Below are 23,341 nucleotides of genomic sequence, written 5' to 3'. Positions count from 1 at the left end.
TTATATTGAAAATCTTGGTTCCTAAGAACATTAATATAATTATTTATCTACTTGATCTTAAGATATATAAACTATTTTTAAAGTAATACCACCAATAATACCACTAACTAAATTATTAAATATTAAGCTTAGTTATTTAAGATTTCTTTTGCAGCTCTATTTATCCTCTACAATAAAATTTTAAATGTACTTATATGGCAGGGCTAGATGCACAGCAAAATAAAGCATTCAGTAACAAATTCTGTTACTATGTGAAGATACTTCCAACAAAAAGCACCTCATTATCATACATAGAGAATGAAATCATTACCTTGCCTTTTCCATGAGGAATTCCTAAAGGACAATGTTTTACTGCTCCCAACAAAGCTGCCACAGCAAAACTGAAGCCAGTCACTGCTTCAGGTGAAGACTTATGTCCAGTAAGCCGTTCAAGGCAACGATCCAAGAGTGGTGTTAGGTAGGAGGGTAATGCCACGGCAATGCAGTGTAAACACCAAGCTGCTGCTAGTCGAACGGAAATACTAGGATGAAGAATAACTGACAAGATACTGTCAAGGAGGCCTGGAAGGATAAGCAAATGATGACTTAGGTACATAGATAAAACTCACCTGACCACAAAATAGTCAAAAGAATACATAGCTACATGGATGTAAAATATATTTTTATCAAAAGCCAAATTATAATAGAAAAATACATAATTACAAATAATTTTTTTCTTTTAACCTCATTTTTCTCCCTTCTCACCATTCCTATTCAAAATAATTTTCTAACCTAAGAATTACTTCTACTAATATATCTCATGAAAGTTGTCCTAAATTAAGTCCGTAGACAAAAGAAAAACTTTATTTCCTAAATAAGCCAATCTCTTATTTAGCTTCAGATCGATTATTAATTTGGTACTAAAAATTAAAAATTATCAACAAATAACACCTTGAAAAGAAATGTCACACCCTGGCCAGTTGTGGTGGCTCACGCCTATAATCCCAGCACTTTGGGAGGCCAAGGCAGGTGGACAGCCTGAGCTCAGGAGTTTGAGACCAGTCTGAGCAACATGACAAAACCCTGTCTCTACCAAAAATGCAAAAAATTAGCCAGGCATGGTGATGCATGCCTGCTGTCCCAGCTACTAGGGAGGCTGAGGTGGGAGGATCACTTGAGCCGGGGAGGCGGGACTTGCAGTGAGCCGAGACTGCACCACTGTACTCCAACCTGGGTGACAGACTGAGACCCTACCTTGAAAAAAAAAAAAAAAGTCACACCCTGCCCCATCCTCTTTTTATTTTTTAATCCTTCTAGTACATTTATCTACATAATTAATATATCTTTTTTTTCTTTTTTTGAGATGGCGTCTTGCTCTGTCACCCAGGCTGGAATGCAGTGGTGCAATCTTGGTTCACTGCTACCTTCGCCTTCCGGGTTTAAGTGATTCTCTCGCCTCAGCCTCCTGAGCAGCTGGGATCACAAGTGCGTGCCACTACACCTGGCTAATTTTTGTATTTTTAGTAGAGACGAGGTTTCACCATGTTGGCTAGGTTGGTCTTGAACTCCTGACCTCAGGTGATCCACTCACCTCACCTTCCCAAAGTGCTGGATTACAGGCGTGAGCCACCATGCCCGGCCTACATAATTAATATACTTTCTATCCACCATGTTGCTCTTATAAGAATAAAATGTTAAAATCAAGGCTTCACTAAGTCCTCAGTGGGCTACTAACCAACTAACTACAAAGACAGTGAAGTAATTGCCACCATCAATAAAAGAAAGGGTATTATTTGCTATGATTCAACAAACTTTCATGGAACATGTAAGTTTCATGTCAAATGCTATTTAAGTGTCCCAGATCTAAATAGCTTATAAACACAAATATAATGTAAAGTTTTTCAGAAAGAAATGTGTACCACAAAGGATAAAAACCATAACGATATATTTTTTGAAACAGGGTCTCACTCTGTCACCCAGGATGGAATGCAGTGGCATGATAATAGCTCACTGTAGCCTCAATCTCCTAGGCATAAGTGATGCTCCTGGCTCAGCCTCCCAAAGAACTAGGACTACTACAGGTGCACACCACCATGCCTGGCTAAGTTTTTAAAAATTTTTAGTAGAGAGGAGTTCTCACTACGTTACCCAGGCTGGTCTTGAACTCGGCTCAAGCAATTCTCCCATTTTGGTCTCCTAAAGTGCTGGGATTACAGGTGTGAGCCGCCATGCCAGGCCTAAAAAATGACTTTTAAAAGTGATTTTTTAAAAAGAAGCAAGTCAGTTATGACCATATATTGAATTATTTTTTTTAACATGAAATATCCAGAATAGGTGGATTCGTAGAGACAGAAAGTAAATTCATGGTCGTCAGGGGCTGCGGGAAAGGGAAATGGAAATGACAACTAATGGACTTCTTCCTGGGGTAATGAAAAGACTCTGGAATTAGACAGTGGTAGTGACTGTACAGTATAGCAAATATACTCAAAACCCCTGAATTGCATACCTTATAAGCGTAAACTTCGTGGTAAGTGATTTATATCTTTTTTTGTTTTTTGAGACAAAGTCTCTTGCTGCCCAGGCTGGAGTGCAGTGGCGTTATCTTGGCTCACTGCAACTTCCACGTCTGGGGCTCAAGCGATTCTCGTGCCTCAGCCTCCTGAGTAGCTGGGATTACAGGCATGCGCCACCGTGACTGGCTAATTTTTCTATTTTTAGTAGAGACAGGGTTTTGCCATGTTGGCCAGGCTGGTCTTGAACTCCTGACCTCAAGTGATGTGTCTGCCTCAGCCTCCCAAAGTGCTGGGATTATACGCATGAGCCACTGCACCTAGCCATGAATTATATCTGAATAAAGCTGATTAAATACTTAAAAAAAAAAAAGAAAGAAAATACTGCTTTAAAGACCTTTGAGGAACTGAATTACTTGTACTGTACTAATGTTTTCACTGCAGATGCAGAGAAAGTTCAAGTTTACTTCTCTATAAGTTTTTCCATGTTGTAAGTCTCTAAATGGGGAGTGGGGCGGAGACTTAGAGAACACTCTTTAATTAGTAAAGAAAAAACTAAACAATATACATCTTTTTAATAATCCTGATTATAAATTTTTCATAAAACATTTCTCATAAATCTATAATGGAATCTATAAGTAAGGTATATGAAGATTTCCTTCCTTGGAACAAAGTTATCTAGTGTACAAGGGAAAACAAGGTATTCCAATGAGTCGCAAACCTGTACTTGAATCCTGTAGCAAAGGTGCCGCTGTGGTGCCAAGATTGTGTATGAGATTTCCAAGTTCTTGTAAAGCACAAACCAGCATATGTTGACTAGCGGCTACATCTGTGGAACCAAGCCGGGTTTCCAAATTACCATCACTCATTACGGCATCTGATAGAAATGCAAGAATTAACTATGCATCACCACTGTATTAAAATATATTGAAAAGGGTGTGAAGAGTAAAAAGGTATAATGGCAAAAATTAATACATACACTTGATCTATATGAAATACTTGAGGCAATAACTAAAATGCTTAAATGGGGACTTGCATCAATAAAGAAAGAAATGAATTACTATAACCAATTTAGTTCATGCATTCCAATCAGAGATCCCTTATTACTCCCTTAGCAAGTGGCACTGAGACAGAGAACTCATGGGAAACTAAAAATGATTTCAACATTATTGATATTTAATATCCAACATTACTGCTATTTGAGCTAAGCAGAGTAGACTTAAGATGGTACAGGAACTGAGATAGACTGTTTCAAAAATAATTTATCTTAAATTCTATAGGAAGTACAACATGAATTCTGAGGAACTTCTATCAGCCTTCAAGGTTTCTGTATTAATATAGTATTATATATCAGTCTAGCTTTCCCAAAGGGACAATTCCATTAGCACTGTTAAACAAACTGTCTTAGTAGAGATCCATACCCATAACTTTCTTTAGCTTCCAGATGGCCTGGCAAATATCCTTTACAGCAGCAAGTTGAGCCTTTTCTCCAAGAAGACCACCTATAGTAGTTCGAAGAATAAATGAAACACAACGGCGACAGCAGACAGCATCAATCTGAGTTTGGGTGGCTTTAGGGTGTGACTGTGACACAAGGCTTAGGATATGAGAAAAAAAGGCAGCAAAATTTTTCTCTAGCCAAGCTCCTCCTAGTGTTGAAACAAATACCACATAAGCCTAAAAAGGAAAAGAGTTTTATTTTCAATATTAAATTGTTTCAATTCTGTATCCCCCCCCACAAAACATGTAGCATTTATTAATATTTTTCTTATTCCCTATAAATTGTATTCTTTCCTAATTTATGCCACTTGAAATATATAAACATAGCACCATTTTGTTTTTGTTTAAGCCAGAAGTGAAGTGCATTTTTTTTTTTTTTTTTGAGACGGAGTCTCGCTCTGTCGCCCAGGCTGGAATGCAGTGGCGCAATCCCTGCTCACTGCAAGCTCCACCTCCTGGGTTCACGCCATTCTCCTACCTCTCGAGTAGCTGGGACTACAGGTGCCAGCCCGCCACCAAGCCTGGCTAATTTTTTTTTGTATTTTTAGTAGAGACGGGGTTTCACTGTGTTACCCAGGATGGTCTCGATCTCCTGACTTCGTGATCCACCCGCCTCGGCCTCCCAAAGTGCTGGGATTACAGGCATGAGCCACCGTGCCTGGCCTGAAGTGCATAGTCTTTCAATCAAGACTTCATTTGTTACCCCCCTGTTTTATTTTGGTCAGACTGCAGTTTCAGGATAGTCAGCATACCCAGCTAACATGTAAAATGTATCTGTGGTTTCTGTGAACAACGGCTGAGAGATTTAACATTCTGAACAAGAAATCTCAATTTAAACATACAAACACATTATAAGAATTAACTCCAACATTATAAGAATTAACTCCAACATTATAACTCTAAGGAAATTTAGTTCTTTATTTTCATGAACATTAATGGTTTGTCTTACTCCATAAAGTAGTTTTAAGTAATCTGTTCCTTAGAAACACGCAGTTTAATTACAATTATACTGGCAAGCTCATATTTTCGTGGAGACTATATACAGTATAAAACAATGACAATATATGTGAATTTTTCAAAAATACAAGTTTACTTTGAATGATAACAGTGTTTAGAAAAAAAAGATAATCCAAGGAAAGAAGGCAGATATTTCTTTGTTTTATTGTAAGATAACTCTTCCAAGAGTTTACCTCTTAAAATTTGTTTAGGATCAAAAATTTAAGCACTGAAGTAAACTACATGCTGTACTCCTTGAGGGTTAAAGCCACAAAAATTGGTTATTTCACCTATGCTAAACAATTATGTACCTAATAGCTTAAATCTGAACTGTATGAGCAAACACAAATACAATGGAAAACACGTTAAACCACAAGATAAATGAAAGCACAACAGCTAGAAACAAAAAATGTTTGTGTTTCAAAGAAAATTAAAATGTTCCACTATTAGGAACGCAAAACACATTATAGGTAATAAGGTTCTCTTACTTGCAACCTAGTTTATAAAAAATGTTTTGGCCTTACCATTTATATCTATTTATAGATATGAGAGCATAAGTGTTGACCTTGCATAGTACCACTTCTGTGGAGTCAGATACTAAAACTTTCATTACAGGCCAGTAAGAGTTAGATTTAGACACTGATTTGTGATTCCAACCTGAGTAACTCCAACTCGAACATCCCTACTGACTGAACTGGTTCCTTTCAGCATATCTCCACTGGCTCGAAGGAATCCTGAACTCCCACGTAGAAACCCTGTTCCTAGTAATTCCAGAACTTCCTCCAAAGATACTCTGCGAATGCTTTGACGTGAGGCTGCTATGACAAAGAACAAAACTGTGATTCATATTTTACAGACTAAATTTTAATGCAAGTTCTTGATTTGCAAAAAGCATGTTAATAGAAACAAAAATAAACTAAAAATTCAAACAAAATGCAAAATTTACAGAACAGTCTACACAGTAATACACAAAGTCACACAAGGGGTCAGAGGTCAAATCAGAATGGACCCTGAAGTGCATGTCAAAAACATCTTAAAGACTATGACTAAGATCATGATCTATTGCTTCCTTTCCTCAAAGAAGTTAAAAGGCTGTCTTCTAAAACAGGGGAAAAATATAAATAGGACTGCCCTAGTCCTCCACAAATGAAAATGCTGTACAATGCTTTGAAAATTCTTTTGAAACATGGAAAATGCCAAAATCATAATTTTATTTTTCCAAATGCTGTACAACTCTCAAAGAAATTTATATAATGTAAATGTCCTATTTTTTAAAATTCTCTATTGGCAATAAAACTTTTGCTATTCCTTCAGTCTCTGAAGAAATCAAAGCTAAATTCATTAAAACTACTCAGTTGGCTCTTAGCCTACAATAACTAAGAGATTAATTAAGGCAGGAATGTTTAAGATTGACTTCAGTTTGACACAGCTGGGTTTCTCCCTGTGACTAGATAATATTATCTCCCTAAAAAAAAGAAGAAACCATTTCTCCCTTGAAAATTAATGGTCACAAGCTCTGACCCTCTACAAGAGTACAGAAATAAACTTTTGTTACAGTTGTGAACAAAAAAACCTCCTCCCTAGCCTAAAGAAAACCATCTGAGACAAATGAAAATCTAACTTGGCATTTGGGGAAGAAACATTATTGAATAGTGCAAAATCCATGTTCTGTGGATCATAAATTCTAAGAAGATGACAGCAATAAATGTAATAAATGACTATGTGTATTAAACAGTGATTAAAAACTATGCAGAAAACAGAGCAAAATGAGGTCAGGAATATGGGGGTAGAGTGAAGTGTAGTTTGTGACTTTAAATAGGGTATTGGGGTAAGATTCATTGAAACGGTGACATTTTAACACAGTTTGAATGTAGGGAAGAAATTAGTCATGAGGGTATCTGGAGAAAAAGTGTTCTAGGCAGAGGAAATGGCTATGACAAAAAGGCCTTTATATGATGCCAGGTGAGTTTATACAGAGCAATATGGATGGAGCAGTGGAGGGGGTATGTAGGAGACAGGTCAGAGTGTAAGGATGGGGAGCAGGCAGAAGATATAGGACCTTGTAGGTCATTATAATAAGGCTGTGACTGAAATGAGATGCCAGTGGAGGACCGTGAGCAGATGAGTGATATAATCTGTCATGCTGCTGCTGTGTTGAGAGAAGATTATAGAGGGGAGTAAAGATAGAAGCAGGGAAAATCATTAGGAGTGATTTATTAATGTAAGCAAGAGATGATAGTGACTTGGATCAAGGTGGTTAAAGTGGAGTAAATGGAATCTGGATATACATAAATATATATTTTAAACTTTTTATTAGAAAAACCCAAAATTAGAAAAAAGCTGTTAGTATAATAAACTTTCATACACAGTCACATACCACATAAGGACATTTTGTTCAATGACAGCGATCACATATATGACGGTGGTCCTGTAAGATTATAATGGAGCTGAAAAATTCCTATTGCCTCGTGACATTCCAACACATTACTCATGTGTCTGTGGTGATGTTCATGTAAACAACCCTACTACACTGCCAGTCGTGTAAAAGTAAAGACCATGTAATTATGTAAAGTACGTAATACTCGATAATAAACAACTGTTACTGGTTTATGTATTTATTATACTTTTTACTGTTATTTTAAAGTATACTCTTATTTATAAAAAGTTAACTGCAAAACAGCTTCAGGTAGGCCCTTTAGGAAGTATTCCAGAAGAAGGCATCACTATTACAGGAGATAACAGCTCCATGTGTGTGTGTCACTGCCCTTGACGACCATCCAGTGGGACAAGATATTAAGGTGAAAGACAGTGAGATTGATGGTTCTGACTCTGTGTAGGCCTGGGCTAATGTGTGTGTTTAAAAGTTAAAAAAAAATTTTTTTAATAGAAAAAAGCTTATAGAACAAGGATACAAGGATATAAAGAAAATATTTTTGTACAGCTGTACAATGTATCTGTGTTTTAAGCTAAATGTTACTATTATTTCTAGAGCAGTGGCAAGATCTCAACTCACTGAAACCTCTGCCTCCCATGTTAAAGGGTTCAAGTGATTCTCATGCCTCAGCCTCCCAAGCAGCTGAAACTACAGGCACATGCCACCACGCCCTGCTAATTTTTGCATTTTTAGTAGACAAACAGGGTTTCCCCATCTTGGCCAGGCTGGTCTTGAACTCCTGACTTCAAGCAATCCACCCGCCTTGGCCTCCCAAAATGCTGGGATGACAAGCATGAGCCACTGCACCTGGCCCCTAAATGTTATTATAAAAATATTCAAAGGAATCAAAAATTTTAAAAATTAAAAAGTTTATAAAGTAAAAAACTTATAAACAAAGGCTAATTTATTAGTAAAGAAAAATATACATTTTTTAAATTTAGCATAGCCTAACTGTACAGTGTTTGTAACATCTACAGTAGTATACAGTAATATCCTAGGCTTTCACATTCACTCACCACTCACTGATTCACCCAGAACAACTTCCAGTCCTTAAGTTCCAGTCATGGTCAGTGCTGTATAGGTGTGTACCATTTATTATCTTTTATATCATATTTATACTGTTCCTTTTCTATATTTAGACATGTTTAGATACACAAATACCATTGTATTAGTTTTCTCAGTATTCAGTATAGTAACATGCTGTAGAGGTGTGTAGTCTAAGAGCAATAGTCTATACCATATAGCCTAGTGTGCAGTAGGCTATATCATCTAGATTTGTGTAAGTTCACTCTATGATGTTCCCACAATGACAAAATCACTTCATGATGCATTTCTCAGAATGTGTCCCTATTACTAAGCTACGCATGACTGCATCTACCTGGATTCCTCACATTTTCCTCATTACTTTCTCACTTCTGAAGAATACACTTATGGCCAGTTGTTTTATAGAATGGCCCTTGATATGAGTTTGTCTGGTATTTCCTCCAAATTTTTGACAGAGAACTACGTAAGTGTGTTATATCCTGTTCAATGCATAACATCAAAAAGCACTGCCAGGTGTGGTGTCAGTCTGTCCCTACACAGATGATACTAGCTTTGAACATGTGCACAATGTAAGTCTGCCACATTTTTCCACTGTAAAATTATCATTTATAATTATGATGCAATGTATCTGGCAATACTTTAAGATGGCCTGAAATTGGATAAGACCACAAGACATGCTCTCTTGGCTTTCTTTCCTGCCTTCTCACTGGAAATTTGTTTTTTCTTCTTCAATGGTTCCTTGTGTTCTCCGACAGAAAACTCATGACCTAGTACCTGGTCTGCTCTTCTCTATGTATACTCACTGTCTTGTGATCTTATCCAATCTCATAGCTTAAATTCCATCTCTATATTAGAGATTCCTGAATAATCACTATTAATTTATTCCTAAAATAAATAAATTTATTTATTCCTAAAATTTATGAATTTGATGTCCGGTCTTCTCTCCTGGACACCAGACTCTCATATCCGTCTATTTGATATCCCTATTTTGATGTCTATTTAATGTTCCAAATTGTTTCAAACTCAGTGCTTGATCCTCCTCCCTGACACATACACAGCCTGCTCTACTTGCACACTTGCTCCTATCTGTACTTCCAGGTTTTGATGACAACTCTGTACTTCCAGGTTTTGAGCCCAAAATTCATAAAGTCACCCTGGACTTCTCTTTCACACTCAATATCTATTCTATTTGACTATTCAAAAGATTCAAAAGCAGAACTCCTTAGAGAAATGGCTAATTCTGGGGTTGGGGTAGAGAAAGTAGTAAGCTGTGATTGCACTACTGCTCCACCCTGGGTGGCAGAGTGAGACTCTGTTTCCAAAAACAACAACAACGAAATCACTAAGACAAAGCAAAACTGTCCAAACACAATAAACTTCAAGTATCTAGAATTATCTACATTATATGCTCCGTTGTACCAATCTAAAATATGGCAAGCCAAATATATGTAGTCAGATGCATGCTGCTTTAAAAAAAGAAAATTCAGTATTTAGATCATATCGTTTATTGGATAACACTTCACAATTACTTAAAAAAAAATAAAAAATAAAAATAAGGCCATGGCTGGGGGGTGGTGGCTCATGCCTGTAATCCCAGCACTTTGGGAGGCCAAGGAAGGCAGATCACCTGAGCTCAGGATTCGAGACCAGCATAGCTAACATGGTGAAATCCCATCTCTACAAAAAATATAAAAAATTAGCCAGGGATGGCAGTGCAAGCCTGTGGTCCTGCCTACTCAGGAGGCTGAGGTGGGACGATCACTTGAGACCAGGAGGTAGAGGTTTCAGTGAGCTGAGATGGCACCATTGCTCTCCAGACTGGGTGACAGCAGACCCTGTCACACACACAAAAAAGCCATAATGTAAAAGGAAGACAATGATTGAATAAAGTACACCACACTTCAAGAGTTCTTGTAAATTTTCCTCAAATTTTTACTGAATTGTTTGCAAATGAAATCTCAGGACCTACAGCAATGTTTATGAATTGAAATTGATTTTTTTTTTTTGGAGATGAAGTCTCGCCTTCTTGTCCAGGCTGGAGTGCAGTGGCGCAATCTCAGCTCACTGCAACCTCGGCCTCCTGGGTTCAAGTGATTCTTGTAATCCCAAGTAGGTGGGATTACAGGCGTGTGCCACCACACCCGGCTAATTTTTGTATTTTTAGTGTAGACGGGTCTCACCATGTTGGCCGACTGGTCTCAAACTCGTGACCTCAGGTGATCCACCCACCTTGGCCTCCCAAAGTGCTGGGATTACAGGCGTGAGCCACCATGCCTGGCCTGAAACTGATTTATAATGGGTAGCAATAACACTACATATATTTGTTTATTATCAACTGGGGAAAAAATTACAGAAGATATTTTGAAAATAATTACATGTATTTACCTGTTCCTGGATGTTGAGAAATTATCGCTTTAGCTAATATTGTGCCTAGTAACTTTGAAACAGAAATCCGCACATCATAATTGGAACCTTCAAAGGACTTAAAACACAGTGTGGCCACACTGTCCAGGTCCGTACTCCACATAAAGATGGCTTCATTCTGAAGTTCAAGGAGACACTATTCAATTGGACAAAGAGAAATTAATGAAAAATAAAATACAAATGTCAGGTTCAGAGCTATGTAAGTTACAGAAACTATCAGGGTATAACAAATAATATACAAATTCAAAGTATCTATTATGATTACAGGAATAATAAGTGAATACGTATTAAAAGTCATAAAGATTATATTATAGAAGAGAATGAACCTACAAAAGGTGGGAGGAGAACCCATTTCTAACTTCACAGGTTATGAAAAATGCCTTTAGAATCAATCTATTAGCTATGAACAACTGGGAGAATAATTCCAACATTAAAAAAACTCTGGCCGGGCACAGTGGCTCACACCTGTAATCCCAGCACTTTGGGAGGCCGAGGCGGGCGGATCACGAGTTCAGGAGATAGAGACCATCCTGGCTAACACGGTGAAACCCCGTCTCTACTAAAAATACAAAAAAAAATTAGCTGGGCATGGTGGCGGGCACCTGTAGTCCTGGCTACTCGGGAGGCTGAGGGAGGAGAATGGCGTGAACCCGGGAGGCAGAGCTTGCAGCGAGCCGCGACTGCACCACTGCACTCCAGCCTGGGCGAAAGAGTCTTGGAAAAAAAGAAACAAAAAAAAACTTTACTGTATTCTCTTACCAACTATGTTAAGAAGCTATAAATTAAAAATAAAACAAAAAATCACTTTGAAACAACATATACCTCACATGTAAATTTTAATTTACACAATTAGGGAGAAAACATAGTAGAGTAGAATGAATACTTAAGATTCTGGAAACCTGGACTTCCTACCCTCTGACAATGTGTTGCTAACTCTTTGAACCTTGGGAAATTCATATAACTCTGGGCCTCAGTTTCCTCATATGTTAAAATGAGATAGTCCTAGCTGACTACCAAGATCATGTAGCTTTTACTAATGCTTTAACAAAGAATCTGATTTACTTTTCTTTATATTAATTTTTAAAGTCTGCTTATTAGATCATTTTACCTTTGCAGCAGCACAACGAACAGCCATGGATCTATCTGTTAAGCAGGATCTAGCAGCTTTATAAACATCCCTGTGACAAGGTGCAGCGGCAGCTCCTAGTCCACTCAATATATTTTGCAGACTTAGCATAATCTCATATCGGCCTTGAGACTACCAAAAAGAAAAAAAATTAAATAGGAAAAATAATTGAACTGCAAAGAACAGGATTAAACATTGATATCTGTCTCTCATACTGAAGAAATACCAAGACTTCTGTACATACTAACCAACCCATTCTGACATCAAGAAACAAGTTACTATTTTATGAAATATTATTTGAAAAGTTACTTGTATACACTGAATTTCAACATGATACAAATTTCACAGGGTTGATGTGAAGATTAAACAAAATTACATGAAAAGTGCCTAGCACAAAGCTTGCATGCCATTAAGCATTCAATAAATAGTTGCTATAGTCTAAGCTAACCTATTAAAAATGCAGGGTCTGCCATTTACTAGATAGGACCTTGGGTGAATCTGTTCCTTCATCTAAAAAGCAGAGGTAATAGTATCCCTCATAGGCTGTTGTAAGGAATAAATAAGTCATACACAAAAAGTGCTTACAACAAGCCCAGACATACAACAAACGTTCAATAGATTTGGTAGCTATACTTTGTTATTATTTATTGGTTGGAATAGCTTAACTCACAGTTTAAAAGTCTTGGCTTTAGAACTGAAAAAACCTGGGTTTGAACTTCTCTGTGACCCGTAGTAACTCTGTGACTTTAAATTGTTCTTACTTATTTCCCCATCTATAAAATGAGGATAAGATGAACCTCATGGGTAAACATTCACCACAGTGCCTGGCACACAGTAAACAGCCAAGAGATAGTAGCTGCTTGGCTGGGCGCGGTGGCTCACATCTGTAATCTCAGCACTTTGGGAGGCCAAGGTGGGCTGATTGCTTGAGCTCAGGACTTCGAGACCAGCCTGGGCAACATGGTGAAACCTTAACTCTACAAAAAATACAAATTTTAGCCAGGCCTGTTAGTGCACATCTCTAGTACCAGCTACTCAGGAGACTGAGGTGGGAGCGTGGTACTGCATACCTCTAGCCTCAGCTACTTGAGAGGCTGAGGTGGGAGGGTGGCTTGAGCCTGGCAAGCAGAGGGTGCAGTGGGAGGCAGAGGGTACAGTCGGAGGTAGAGGGTACAGTGAGTACAGACTGCACCACTGAACTCCAGCCTGGGTGACAGAGCCAGACCCTGTCTTTAAAAAAAAAAAAAAGAAAAAGAAATAGTAGCCGCTTATTTTATTAATGTTTCACTAAATGCCTCAAATCATATCTATATCCCAGGAAGTTGGGCCACTGAAGGTAGATAAGTTGGAGTTGGAGGAAGACAAAGATCAGCATCAAGAATCATTTCATAGTAATATTGTTAATTTATCTTTGTTTAAAGGCACTTAAAAGTCATAGGTGAACATAATAAAATGGTGCTAACGAGCAACTTCAGAACTTTTCTTTTATTCCAGTTCCAAATGTTGGGTATCACTGGTGAGTGTGGACATCTCTGAAATGTTGTGATATCTGATCAACTAAATCAAAGATCAAAAGTAGGGAATATGGCTCAAGGATGTTAGTTAAAAAATTTTTTAAAAATAGGGGAGAAACAAAATACTTATCAGTAACTTACAACATTTTCATAACTATAGAGTAATCCTCTATTAACCAAGGGGCCTAAAAAGTGTTATAGCTTAACCAGTGGAATTAGGAGGAAGAAAGTTTAAAATGACTGTATTTCAGTAAATAAAATTTCTTACAGATATCTGATTTTAAATAAAAACAGACTTACAGGTGTTAAAAAAAAATCTGTTCTCCTTAATCATTTTCTTCAATCTTTTGGGAAACTATTGCTGAGAAGTGATCTGATGAGCAAGTTTTCTCATCAGTTTTACGTTGAGTCTTCACTTCTTAAAGTTCTTGAATCAGCTATATCCTTCTTAAAATTTAACCTATTTTTTATTGGAATTTTCCCATGTTTTGCCTTGTTACATTTTTAAAAAATGTGTGTGTGACTGTCCAACATTTCTATAAATTACTTCAGAGCTGTTCTCTAGATTATTTTTGTAAATAAAGTAACAAGAGTAACCAGTTTGATGTTTTTAGATTTTTTTTTTTAAATAACTATTTTTTAAGAGACACAGTCTTGAGCCGGGCATGGTGGCTCATGCCTGTAATCCTAGCACTTTGGGAGGCCAAGGCAGCTGGATCATTTGAGGTCAGGAGTTCAAGAATAGCCTGGTGAACACGGTGAAACCCCGTCTCTACTAAAAATACAAAAAATTAGCTGGGTGTGGTGGCATGCACCTGTAATCCCAGCTACTCAGGAGGCCGAGGCAGGAGAATTGCTGGAGCCCAGGAGGCGGAGGTTGTAGTGAGTTGAGATCATGCCACGCCATTGCACTCAAGCCTGTGCGACACAGTTAGACTCCGTCTCAAAAAAAAAAAAAAAAAAAAAAAAAAAAAAAAAAAAGGGACAGTGTCTTGCTCTGTCATCCAGGATGGACTCCAGTGGCATGACCATAGCTCACTACAGCCTTGAACTCCTGGGCTCAAGTGATCCTCCTGCCTCAGTCTTCCGAGGGGCTAGAACTACAGGTGTTCACCACCATACCCCAACTAATTTATGTTTTTGCAGAGACAGCGTCTTCCAATGTTGCCCAGGTGGTCTCAAACTCCTGGCTTTAAGTGATCCTCCCGTCTCAGCCCCTCAAGTAGCTGAGATTACAGGTGCGAACTACCATGTCCATGTTTTTATATTTAAAGGTGCTAAGTTGTCCTTACATATTAGGGACCACGGATTTAAACCTTTTGCTAAACAAACATATAAATGCATTCATTTCAAAACCAGTAAAACCACAGTTGGCAAGAGATTACAGTATCTTAGTATCTTAAAGTCAAGTGAAGAGACAGTCTCAAAAACAAAGGGTGTTCCAGAGGAGTAAGTGACACAAGTATTTCAATGAGGATACAGTTGAAAATATACTCCCTTGGCAATTAAAAGGTCATCTGGATCTGGTCACACATCCTCTACACTCTTTCCCCTCAGATTATATTCCTTACTACCTTCTGATGCTAGTACAGTGACTCATCTATCCATAAGGTATACAATGTTTATCAACTATGTAGTCCCTGGTGACAAGCAGTTGCACTGGCACCAGTAAGTACTATCAAATAGAAAAGGTGGAGTGAGAGGAGAGAGCAGGGATGGGACTGTAAGTGGAATACGTTAGTTTTCGCCCGCTTGGATTTATATGAATACATGAAATTCTGCTGCATTACTATTTTTCTAACTGGGATTCAATATACAAAGTACATATTGTGCATCACCTAGAAATATTAATTTATGGGCATATTTATATTCCTATCTACATATGCTTGTCATATGTAAAGCTCTTTGATTTGCTCAGGAAAGCATAAACCAATAAAATGCTGTCTTTTCATTCTTTGGCTGAACTTGTAATTACTTACCTCTGCACTCTTCATAGCTTTAAGAATATTCCCCACTGTATCAGTAAAGGTGTTACCCAGTATTCTACCCAACTTCTTGTACAAGGAACCCAAACATACCACAGCAGCACTGAAACAACATTAAAATTAGAAATTAGTCACAGCTGGAAAAACAGGAAAAAAAAGATCTTAGGATATGTAAGGATAACTATTGAAAAATTTCCCCCATTCTCTTGGTTGTCTTTTTACTTTCTTTGTATTATGCTTTGAAACACAAACATATTTAATTGTGATGAAGTCTCATCTATTTTTTGTCAGTTGTGCTTTTTGGTGCTGTATCTAAGAAACGCTGCCAAAGCCAAGGTCACAAAGATTTACCCCTATGTTTTTTCTTATGAGTTTTATAGTTTTAGCTGTTACACTTACATCTATGATCAATTTTGAGTTAATTTTTTTATACATGGTGTAATAGAAGGGTCCAAATTCATTCTTTTGCATGTGGACATACAGTTATACTGGCATCATTTGTTGAAAAAGTGACTATTTTAAATTTTGCTTTGAAAGGATAAAATTTCTAAGAATCTATTCTGTGGTTAAATCCTAAGGCACGACGCTTAGGTGAATATGATTATACTTTCAATAATAAGGATGTATCGATCTGTGATTACTCTATTATTCAGCCCAAAGATTACACACCCTCAGATTTGTTACAAAATTCTACAAAATATTTCAACAGAACTCAGCTACATATAACAAAAAGATAAGCTTAAAGATAAAAATAAAAACAAGAAATAATGTTCTCAAGTTTGAAATCTGAAAACTTTATGGGGGAATACATTCTGTTATAAGGTAAAAATTAGACCAACAAAAACTTTATAGAATTATGACATGGTGGCCAGGTGCAATGGCTCATGCCTGTAATCCCAACACTTTGGGAGGCCAAGGTGGGTGGATCACTTGAGGTTGGGAGTTTGAGACCAGCCTGGCCAACATGGTGAAACCCCATAACTACTAAAAATACAAAAATTAGCTTGAAGTGGTGGCACGTGCCTGTAGTCCCAGCTACTTGGGAGGCTAAGACAAGGGAATTGCTCGAACCCAGGAGGCAGAGGTTGCAGTGAGTTGAGATCACGCCACTGCACTCCAGCCTGGGTGGACAGAGAGATTCTGTCTCAAAAAACAGAAAAAAAAGAAATATTACGTGGCTCATTGCCTTTTTAAAGATAACAGGTGATAAAATGAACTAAATCCTACAGAGAAACTAAACTGTTATTTTTAGGATCTGAGCAAATACTTTTCTACATGATTTTTTTAATCAATTTTCGTAACAAAGAATGAATTATAAAAGCATCCAAAAATGTGAAGAATTTAAAATATCTTTCTTAAACACTCAACTGCTAAAATTTTAGGAAGATGTTTTGAATCTCAAATCTAGACTTCAAATATGTCTAAAGTATTTGTAGAATTGTTTCTCAGCAACTAACATGAAAAGTGTTGGTTTCTTCTTTAAGTTAGATTTGTAAAATGAGTAAAACTGAGTTTGTATTCAGTTTCAAATTGTCAAGTACTATGGGTACTTCATAAAAATACAACAGGAAGCAATATTTTGTTTTCTGTTCTGTTTTAATGTTTCACTTACAGCTTAGTGGGAAGATAACTTGGAGAATCATCTTTGCTACGAATAAGATCATTACATTTATCGATTGCTTCGTAAACGGAGAATGTGTCTCCAATACTATAAAGTATGGCTAGATTCTTAGCAAGCAGTTTGCGGGTAGGAGGCCCTGGGGAGCTGTTCAACAAAGACAGGAGCTGTTCAACAAGAGTCTTCTGTTTCTCCCTTACATCATTCTAGAAAGAAAGATAACACAAAGACAATTCAAAGTCAATATAATTATATGTAATCCTCTAATGTAATTTTTCTTTCATATATTTAAGAACTAAAAAGGCTCTAGAAAAATACAAACTTATTTTGACTGGAAGTTACAAATAAGTTGGTAGTGTGGTCATTATGCCAGACTAAACAGGTAGTTTGCTGCCCTGCTAATAATAAAAAAGCCCTCCAAAAATTCCGAACCACATTATACTGTAGTATCTGTTAACAAATATAAGGGCTCTACGTATTCAAAATCTTTCTTTTGTTGGAAAGGTAGAGCAAATTTGTATTATTATTTTTAATAGAGACAATGTGGTATGGTTTGGCTCTGCGTCCCCACCCAAATCTCATGCTGAATGGTAATTCCCATGTTTCAGGGGAGGGGCCTGCTAGGAGGTGATTGGATCATGGGGGTGGATTACACCCATGCTGTTCTTGTGACAGTGAGTGAGTTCTCACAAGAGCTGATGGTTTAAAAGTGTGTGACACTTCCCCCCAACCCTTCCTGCCACGATGTGAAGAAGGTCCTCACTTTCCCTTCGCCTTCTCCCATAACTGTTTAAGTTTCCTGAGGCCTCCCACTCATGCCTGTTAAGCTTGCATATCTGCGCATTAATTAAACCTTTCTTCTTCATAAATTACCCAGTCTCAGGTAGTTCTTTACAGCAGTGTGAGAACTGACTAATACACAAGGTCATACTATGTTGCCTGGGGTAGAGTGCAACGGCTATTCATAGGAGCAATTATAGTGCTACACTACAGCCTCGAATTCCTGGGCTCAAGCAATCCTCCTGCTTCAGCCTACCATGTAACTTGGTCTATAAGCATGCATCAGCATGTCCAAATTTGTATTTTCAACTACAGCATCTGAGTTACTAATCCTACACCTCCCCCATATATAGCTGCATAAAACAGTAACCTATAATCTATAACCAGAGCTGACCTTGTAATGACTACCTGTTTTATTCAGATCTATTCCTAAGTGTAAGGCAATTTTCTTTTTGCAAGCTTATGTATATAAATGTTAATAACGTTATTCCATTTTCCTTGTTTGCTATCTGAATAAAGAGTACACAGTATCATTACAAAGCTAATGGTATTCAGGTGCTCACTGGGGCCTAAAATTCCACAATAAAATATCTGTCAGTGTATAGAATTTTGTCTTTTGTTAATTTTTTTCCCCAAATCTAGAAGTTGCTTTTTTTTCCTCTCTTAAAGATCAGCAAACTTGTCAAATATTTTGATAACTAGAGTCACATAGCTCCCTGTTGTCTCAGAACAAGAATGTGTTTTGGAATGCTATTATTTTAAATTCATAAATAAAATGTCTTCTGTTAAATTCTAAATGTCTCCATGAGTAGTGTTTTGTACCACTTTGGAACTGCATATAGTACTGTGATTATGTGAAAAAATGTTCTTATTTTTAGGAGATGTAGGCTAAAAGTAAAGTGCAACCTCAATGGCTTAGTAAATTAATCAACCAAACACGGCAAAATGTTACTAATTCCTGAATGTAGGTGAAGGGTACGAGTGATCAGTTTTCCTTTTTCACACTCATGTCATAAGCTTTTAAGAGAGATCTGTTTATCCACAGGCTCTTGAATTCATACACCTCAAGTCTTCATACCTTTTTAAAGTGAAACTCTCACTACATTGTTTAGCCACTATACTGTACCAGGGCTTTATGTACACGGAGGAACATAGATGCAGACCACAACAAAAACGAAGTATAATACAAAGTAGTTGTAGTTGGTGTTTCATATATTTTTAAAGTAATACCAAAAACATGAGCTAATTTCTTCCTGCTTTTCTGAATAGCGAAAACTTCTTCTAATAATAAAAATTCTGATGAGGGAACAAAAAATGTACTATGCTTCGGTAAGTTTTAACAAAGTCTAACATTGTAAAGCTAAATTAGGTTATTCTGGAAAAAACTAGAAAAGCAAACCAAAGGAAGTAAACATGGGCACTTAAAACAAAAAAACAGATGTTGTCATTTTACCCACCCTGCTGGTTGCTAACAACAGCTTCTCCAAGTATCTCAACCACTCAAAAATAAACTGTGCCTTCTGAACTTCACCTAGTTGATTGTATGCTTCTTCATTCAGCAGTAAGCTATGAGCTAATTCCATTCCTTGCAGCAATCCTCCCAGCTGGTCACAGTTCTTCTCGTTAAACTTCGGTCAATATACCTAACAATAAAAATCTGCAATACAGGAAAATAATATATTTTAAAAGGGGAGTAAAAAGGAAGGCAATCATAATATTGGAAATCAGAAAAGTGAAAACATAATTAAATGTATACATTTCTTATAACTGCTCTAGGGTGAATCTGGGAAAATCCCAATAATGTTCTAGTTAACACTGACATAAAATCCACCTTTATATTCTGTACTCAAGCAGACAGGCAAAAATAGAGTAGCAATATTGGCATTTGTATGCAAAAACTTGCTAAACAGAAGAGACATTCCACTAAAATTCTGAAAATTTTAAGATTAGGCTGTTTATTCCGTGTTGGGTTTTCTTTGTACTTTAACTTCCTAAAATGGGTAACAGGTACATATTAACAAATGACACCAAACATCCAGACCTTCTACTAGAATTCTATAGTAAAGCTTGTCATCTCTCCAGGCCTTTGCCTAGCTAGGTACATGCCCTGTCATTTACCTGGAGATCCAAGAGGGACTTAAGCCCATTAGCATCAGTTCCCCCAGCCTAATAAAGGCACTGCTTGTAGTTTTAGGCTGGGAGTTTAGGAGAGTCCAATCTTAACTAGGCTTATCTCTGAAAGTCTTGTAAGAGCAAACTTTTTAAAATGGGTATTGTCCAGGAATTATAGCAATCAAGATCATATCTGCTCTGACCTAGATCCAATGTAGCCTTAATTTTGTTGTAGCAAACAATCAACAGAAGACACAGGGTTTGTAAAATTATTGTCTTATTCAACAGCATCTCCTGGGTACACCTTAGTGCTGTTACAGAGCACACACAGCATATAAGTGTATGTATATACATACATATTCACATTAACATACAGATTTATAAGGTGGCATTGTGATTACTAGACAGAATTTTTTATTTTTAGGACATGGATGCTTTACTGCAACTTACTTTTTAAATGGTTAAATCACCCACTCAACCATAAAATATGGCAAAATGTTAACAGCTGAATATAGGTAGTGGGTATGTGAGTTATCATTTCACTACTGTTCATTTTTCTGCATTTTAAAAAAGCACAATAAAAAGTAGAAAAAATTATTTAAGAAATAAAACACAAGTTGGCTATTAAAAAATACTACTACTTACAGGAGTAGCAGCTATCATCAGGAACATTAAAGAACACAGAAGGTACCATATCATATACAAAAGATGGGTATACCTATTCACTAATGTACCTAAATAGAAACATGTTAATTGGAATTTCATAGGAATGTAGATAAAATGCTACAGCTAATTTAACTAAAATATTTAAAATACATATCTTACATTTCCCTAAACAAACCTCATACTTTTACAGAGAAGCCAGTAACTAAAGAGGTATTAGAAAATTAGATGACAGACTTGGGAAAGGCTTTTCATTTTTTCACGTTTTTCTCCAACGGTTTACCTGTTGGAAATTACTTAGAGTATCAGCTCATCATAATTATAATATAGCTGAAAAAAGCCTCTTTAAAAGACAGTAGTCACAAACTGGTTCCCTGTTGGTCAACACTGCCTGCAATGCATTGGGGCTAACATTTAAACATAAGAAGACTGTGCATAAAAATCTGGGTCCAGGGCCAGGCACAGTGGCTCACACCTGTAATCCCAGCACTTTGGGCAGCTGAGGCAGGAGGATCGCTTGAGTCTTGGGTCCAGGAGTTCAAGACCAGCCTGGGTAACATAGAGAGACCTTGCCTCTACAAAAAATTAAAAAATTAGCCAGGCATGGTGGTGTGTGCCTGTAGTCCCAGCTACTTGTGAGACTGAGGTAGGAGGATCACTTGAGCCAGAGAGGTGGAGGCTTCAGTAAGCCATGACTACACCACTGTATTCCAGCCTGGTGAAGAGTGAGACCCTGTCTCAAAATAAAAAAAAGAAAAAATCTGGGTCCAGTGCCATGTGTGATGGCTCACACCTGTAATCCCAGTACTTTATGAGAGGCCCAGGCAGGAGAACTGCTGAGGCCGGGAATTTGAAAGCAGCCTAGGTAACAGTGGGACACTGTCTCCACCAAAAAAAAAAAAAAAAGACAAAAGAAAGAGAAAGAAAATCTTAGGTCATTTTCAAAAATGTCACTTTTACAGAACAAATAATATAAACAATGTGACCAGGTGTGGTGGCTCACACCTGTAATCCCAGCACTTTGGGAGGCCAATGCAGGCAGATCACCTGAGCTCAGGCGTTTTGAGACCAGCCTGGGCAACAAGGCGAAACCCCATCTCTATGAAAAATACAAAAATTAGCCAAGCATGGTGGTGTGCACCTGTGGTCCCAGCTGCTTGGGAGGCTGAGGCAGGAGAATCACTCCAGCCCTGAAGGCAGAGGTTGCAGTAAGCCAGGATCACGCCACTGCACTCCAGACTGGGAGACAGAAGTGAGACTCTGTCTAGAACAACAACAAAAAAGGAATATAAACAATGCTGCTAAACATTCATTTTTATTGAAGCAACAAAAATTCTAGCTTGTTTTAAAAAACCCTCCTTTCCTTTGTTCAATTATCAAAGTGAACTAGCCAAAATATTCACAATTAAGGATACAGTTAATAAATGCTACAGAAATAATTTCTGGAAGAACCCTACTAAATATACAAAAGGTGAAAAGCAAGTTTGCACTTAGCATCTATGATTGTTTGGGGGGTGGAAATAACCACAGTATCATAGAGAAAATTTCTTATTAATACCAGGGCAAGTCAAAATCCTATCTTCAGAATCAAATTACCCTTTCTAGAAATCATTAGGATCTGCTGAAGAGACATTTTTTTTCCTTAGGCAGCAGCAATATTGTGGTGTAAAATGATCTATCAAGAAGCAAAATAGCTAACACAATGTGATAATAAATAATTCAGTAAAAAGCTTGAGATCATAAGCAGGTCATAAAGTCATCTCTAATGCCTTCAATACATTCCTTACGTAAATTACTCCTAAAGGAAGTAGACAATTCATATTGGTAATCTCGCATCTAAACTCACAAGTCTAAAATGCACCTGAGAGCTCCACATACGCACTACCAATGTGATAAGCAAGGGCATTTTGCAAACAGATGGCTGCTGCTCTTACCTGAAGTCTTACCTCATCAGGGAGATGAATACAAATTCAGTCAATGTTATCTGCTATATGTTTTAAAATAACCACAACCCTACATATACCTGAGAAATGCTTATTTTTCTAATTTTTCTCTTAGTTTCCCTTAATGTTTCTGTTGAGATTATAAGGTGATTTACTACAAGTAAACACATATGTCAATATATTTAAATATATTTTTCAAAGTATAGTTAGTTGCTACCAGAAAAAAGGATTTCATAAAACTGCTACTCCAAATGTAATGCCAGCTATATTTAACAGAAGCAGCTAATATTTACTGATTACTTATTATAGTCTAAGCAGTACTCTAAGTGCTTTACATTATTTTCTTGAATAATCTGCCAAACTGTCCATGAAGCAGCTATTTTTATTAGCCCTATTTTACAGATGAGGACATTGAAGCACAGAGAAGCTAACTGACTTTCCCAAGGTCACACAGAACCTGGGTGTGCACTTAAGCAATCTGACTTCAGATATATCTGTTTTAACCACAACATACTATGCTACCACCCTTTCATCCAATCAAGCCCCTCAAAAATGTGAGAGGTTAGGCCAGGCCCAGTGGCCCATGCTCATAATCCCAGCACTTTGGGAGGCCGAGGCAGGTGGATCATCTGAGATCAGGATTTCGAGACCAGCTTGGCCAACGTGGTGAAACCCTGTCTCTACCAAAAATACAAAAAATTAGCTGGGCATGG

The 23,341-nt window shown here is 37.3% G+C and overlaps 1 protein-coding gene across 1 annotated transcript in view; it reads right to left on the bottom strand.

The window, feature by feature from the left end:
- HEATR5A (HEAT repeat containing 5A) overlaps positions 1–23,341 on the bottom strand; it is a 130,717-nt gene that overhangs the window by 93,897 nt on the left and 13,479 nt on the right. Inside the window, exons 2-10 of the mRNA XM_003260726.2 lie at positions 19,368–19,567; positions 17,125–17,336; positions 15,507–15,615; positions 11,996–12,145; positions 10,849–11,023; positions 5,643–5,803; positions 3,911–4,166; positions 3,211–3,366; positions 311–561 (exon numbers count right to left, since the gene is read on the bottom strand). Coding sequence (XP_003260774.2) covers positions 311–561; positions 3,211–3,366; positions 3,911–4,166; positions 5,643–5,803; positions 10,849–11,023; positions 11,996–12,145; positions 15,507–15,615; positions 17,125–17,336; positions 19,368–19,493 — 1,596 coding nt within the window. The 5' untranslated portion in view covers positions 19,494–19,567. The remainder of the gene's footprint in view (positions 1–310; positions 562–3,210; positions 3,367–3,910; positions 4,167–5,642; positions 5,804–10,848; positions 11,024–11,995; positions 12,146–15,506; positions 15,616–17,124; positions 17,337–19,367; positions 19,568–23,341) is intronic.

The sequence above is a fragment of the Nomascus leucogenys genome, chromosome 22a (genome assembly GCF_006542625.1).
Source record: "Nomascus leucogenys isolate Asia chromosome 22a, Asia_NLE_v1, whole genome shotgun sequence".
In the NCBI taxonomy this organism is placed as follows: domain Eukaryota; kingdom Metazoa; phylum Chordata; class Mammalia; order Primates; family Hylobatidae; genus Nomascus; species Nomascus leucogenys.
This window is presented reverse-complemented; position numbering and strand designations above follow the sequence as displayed.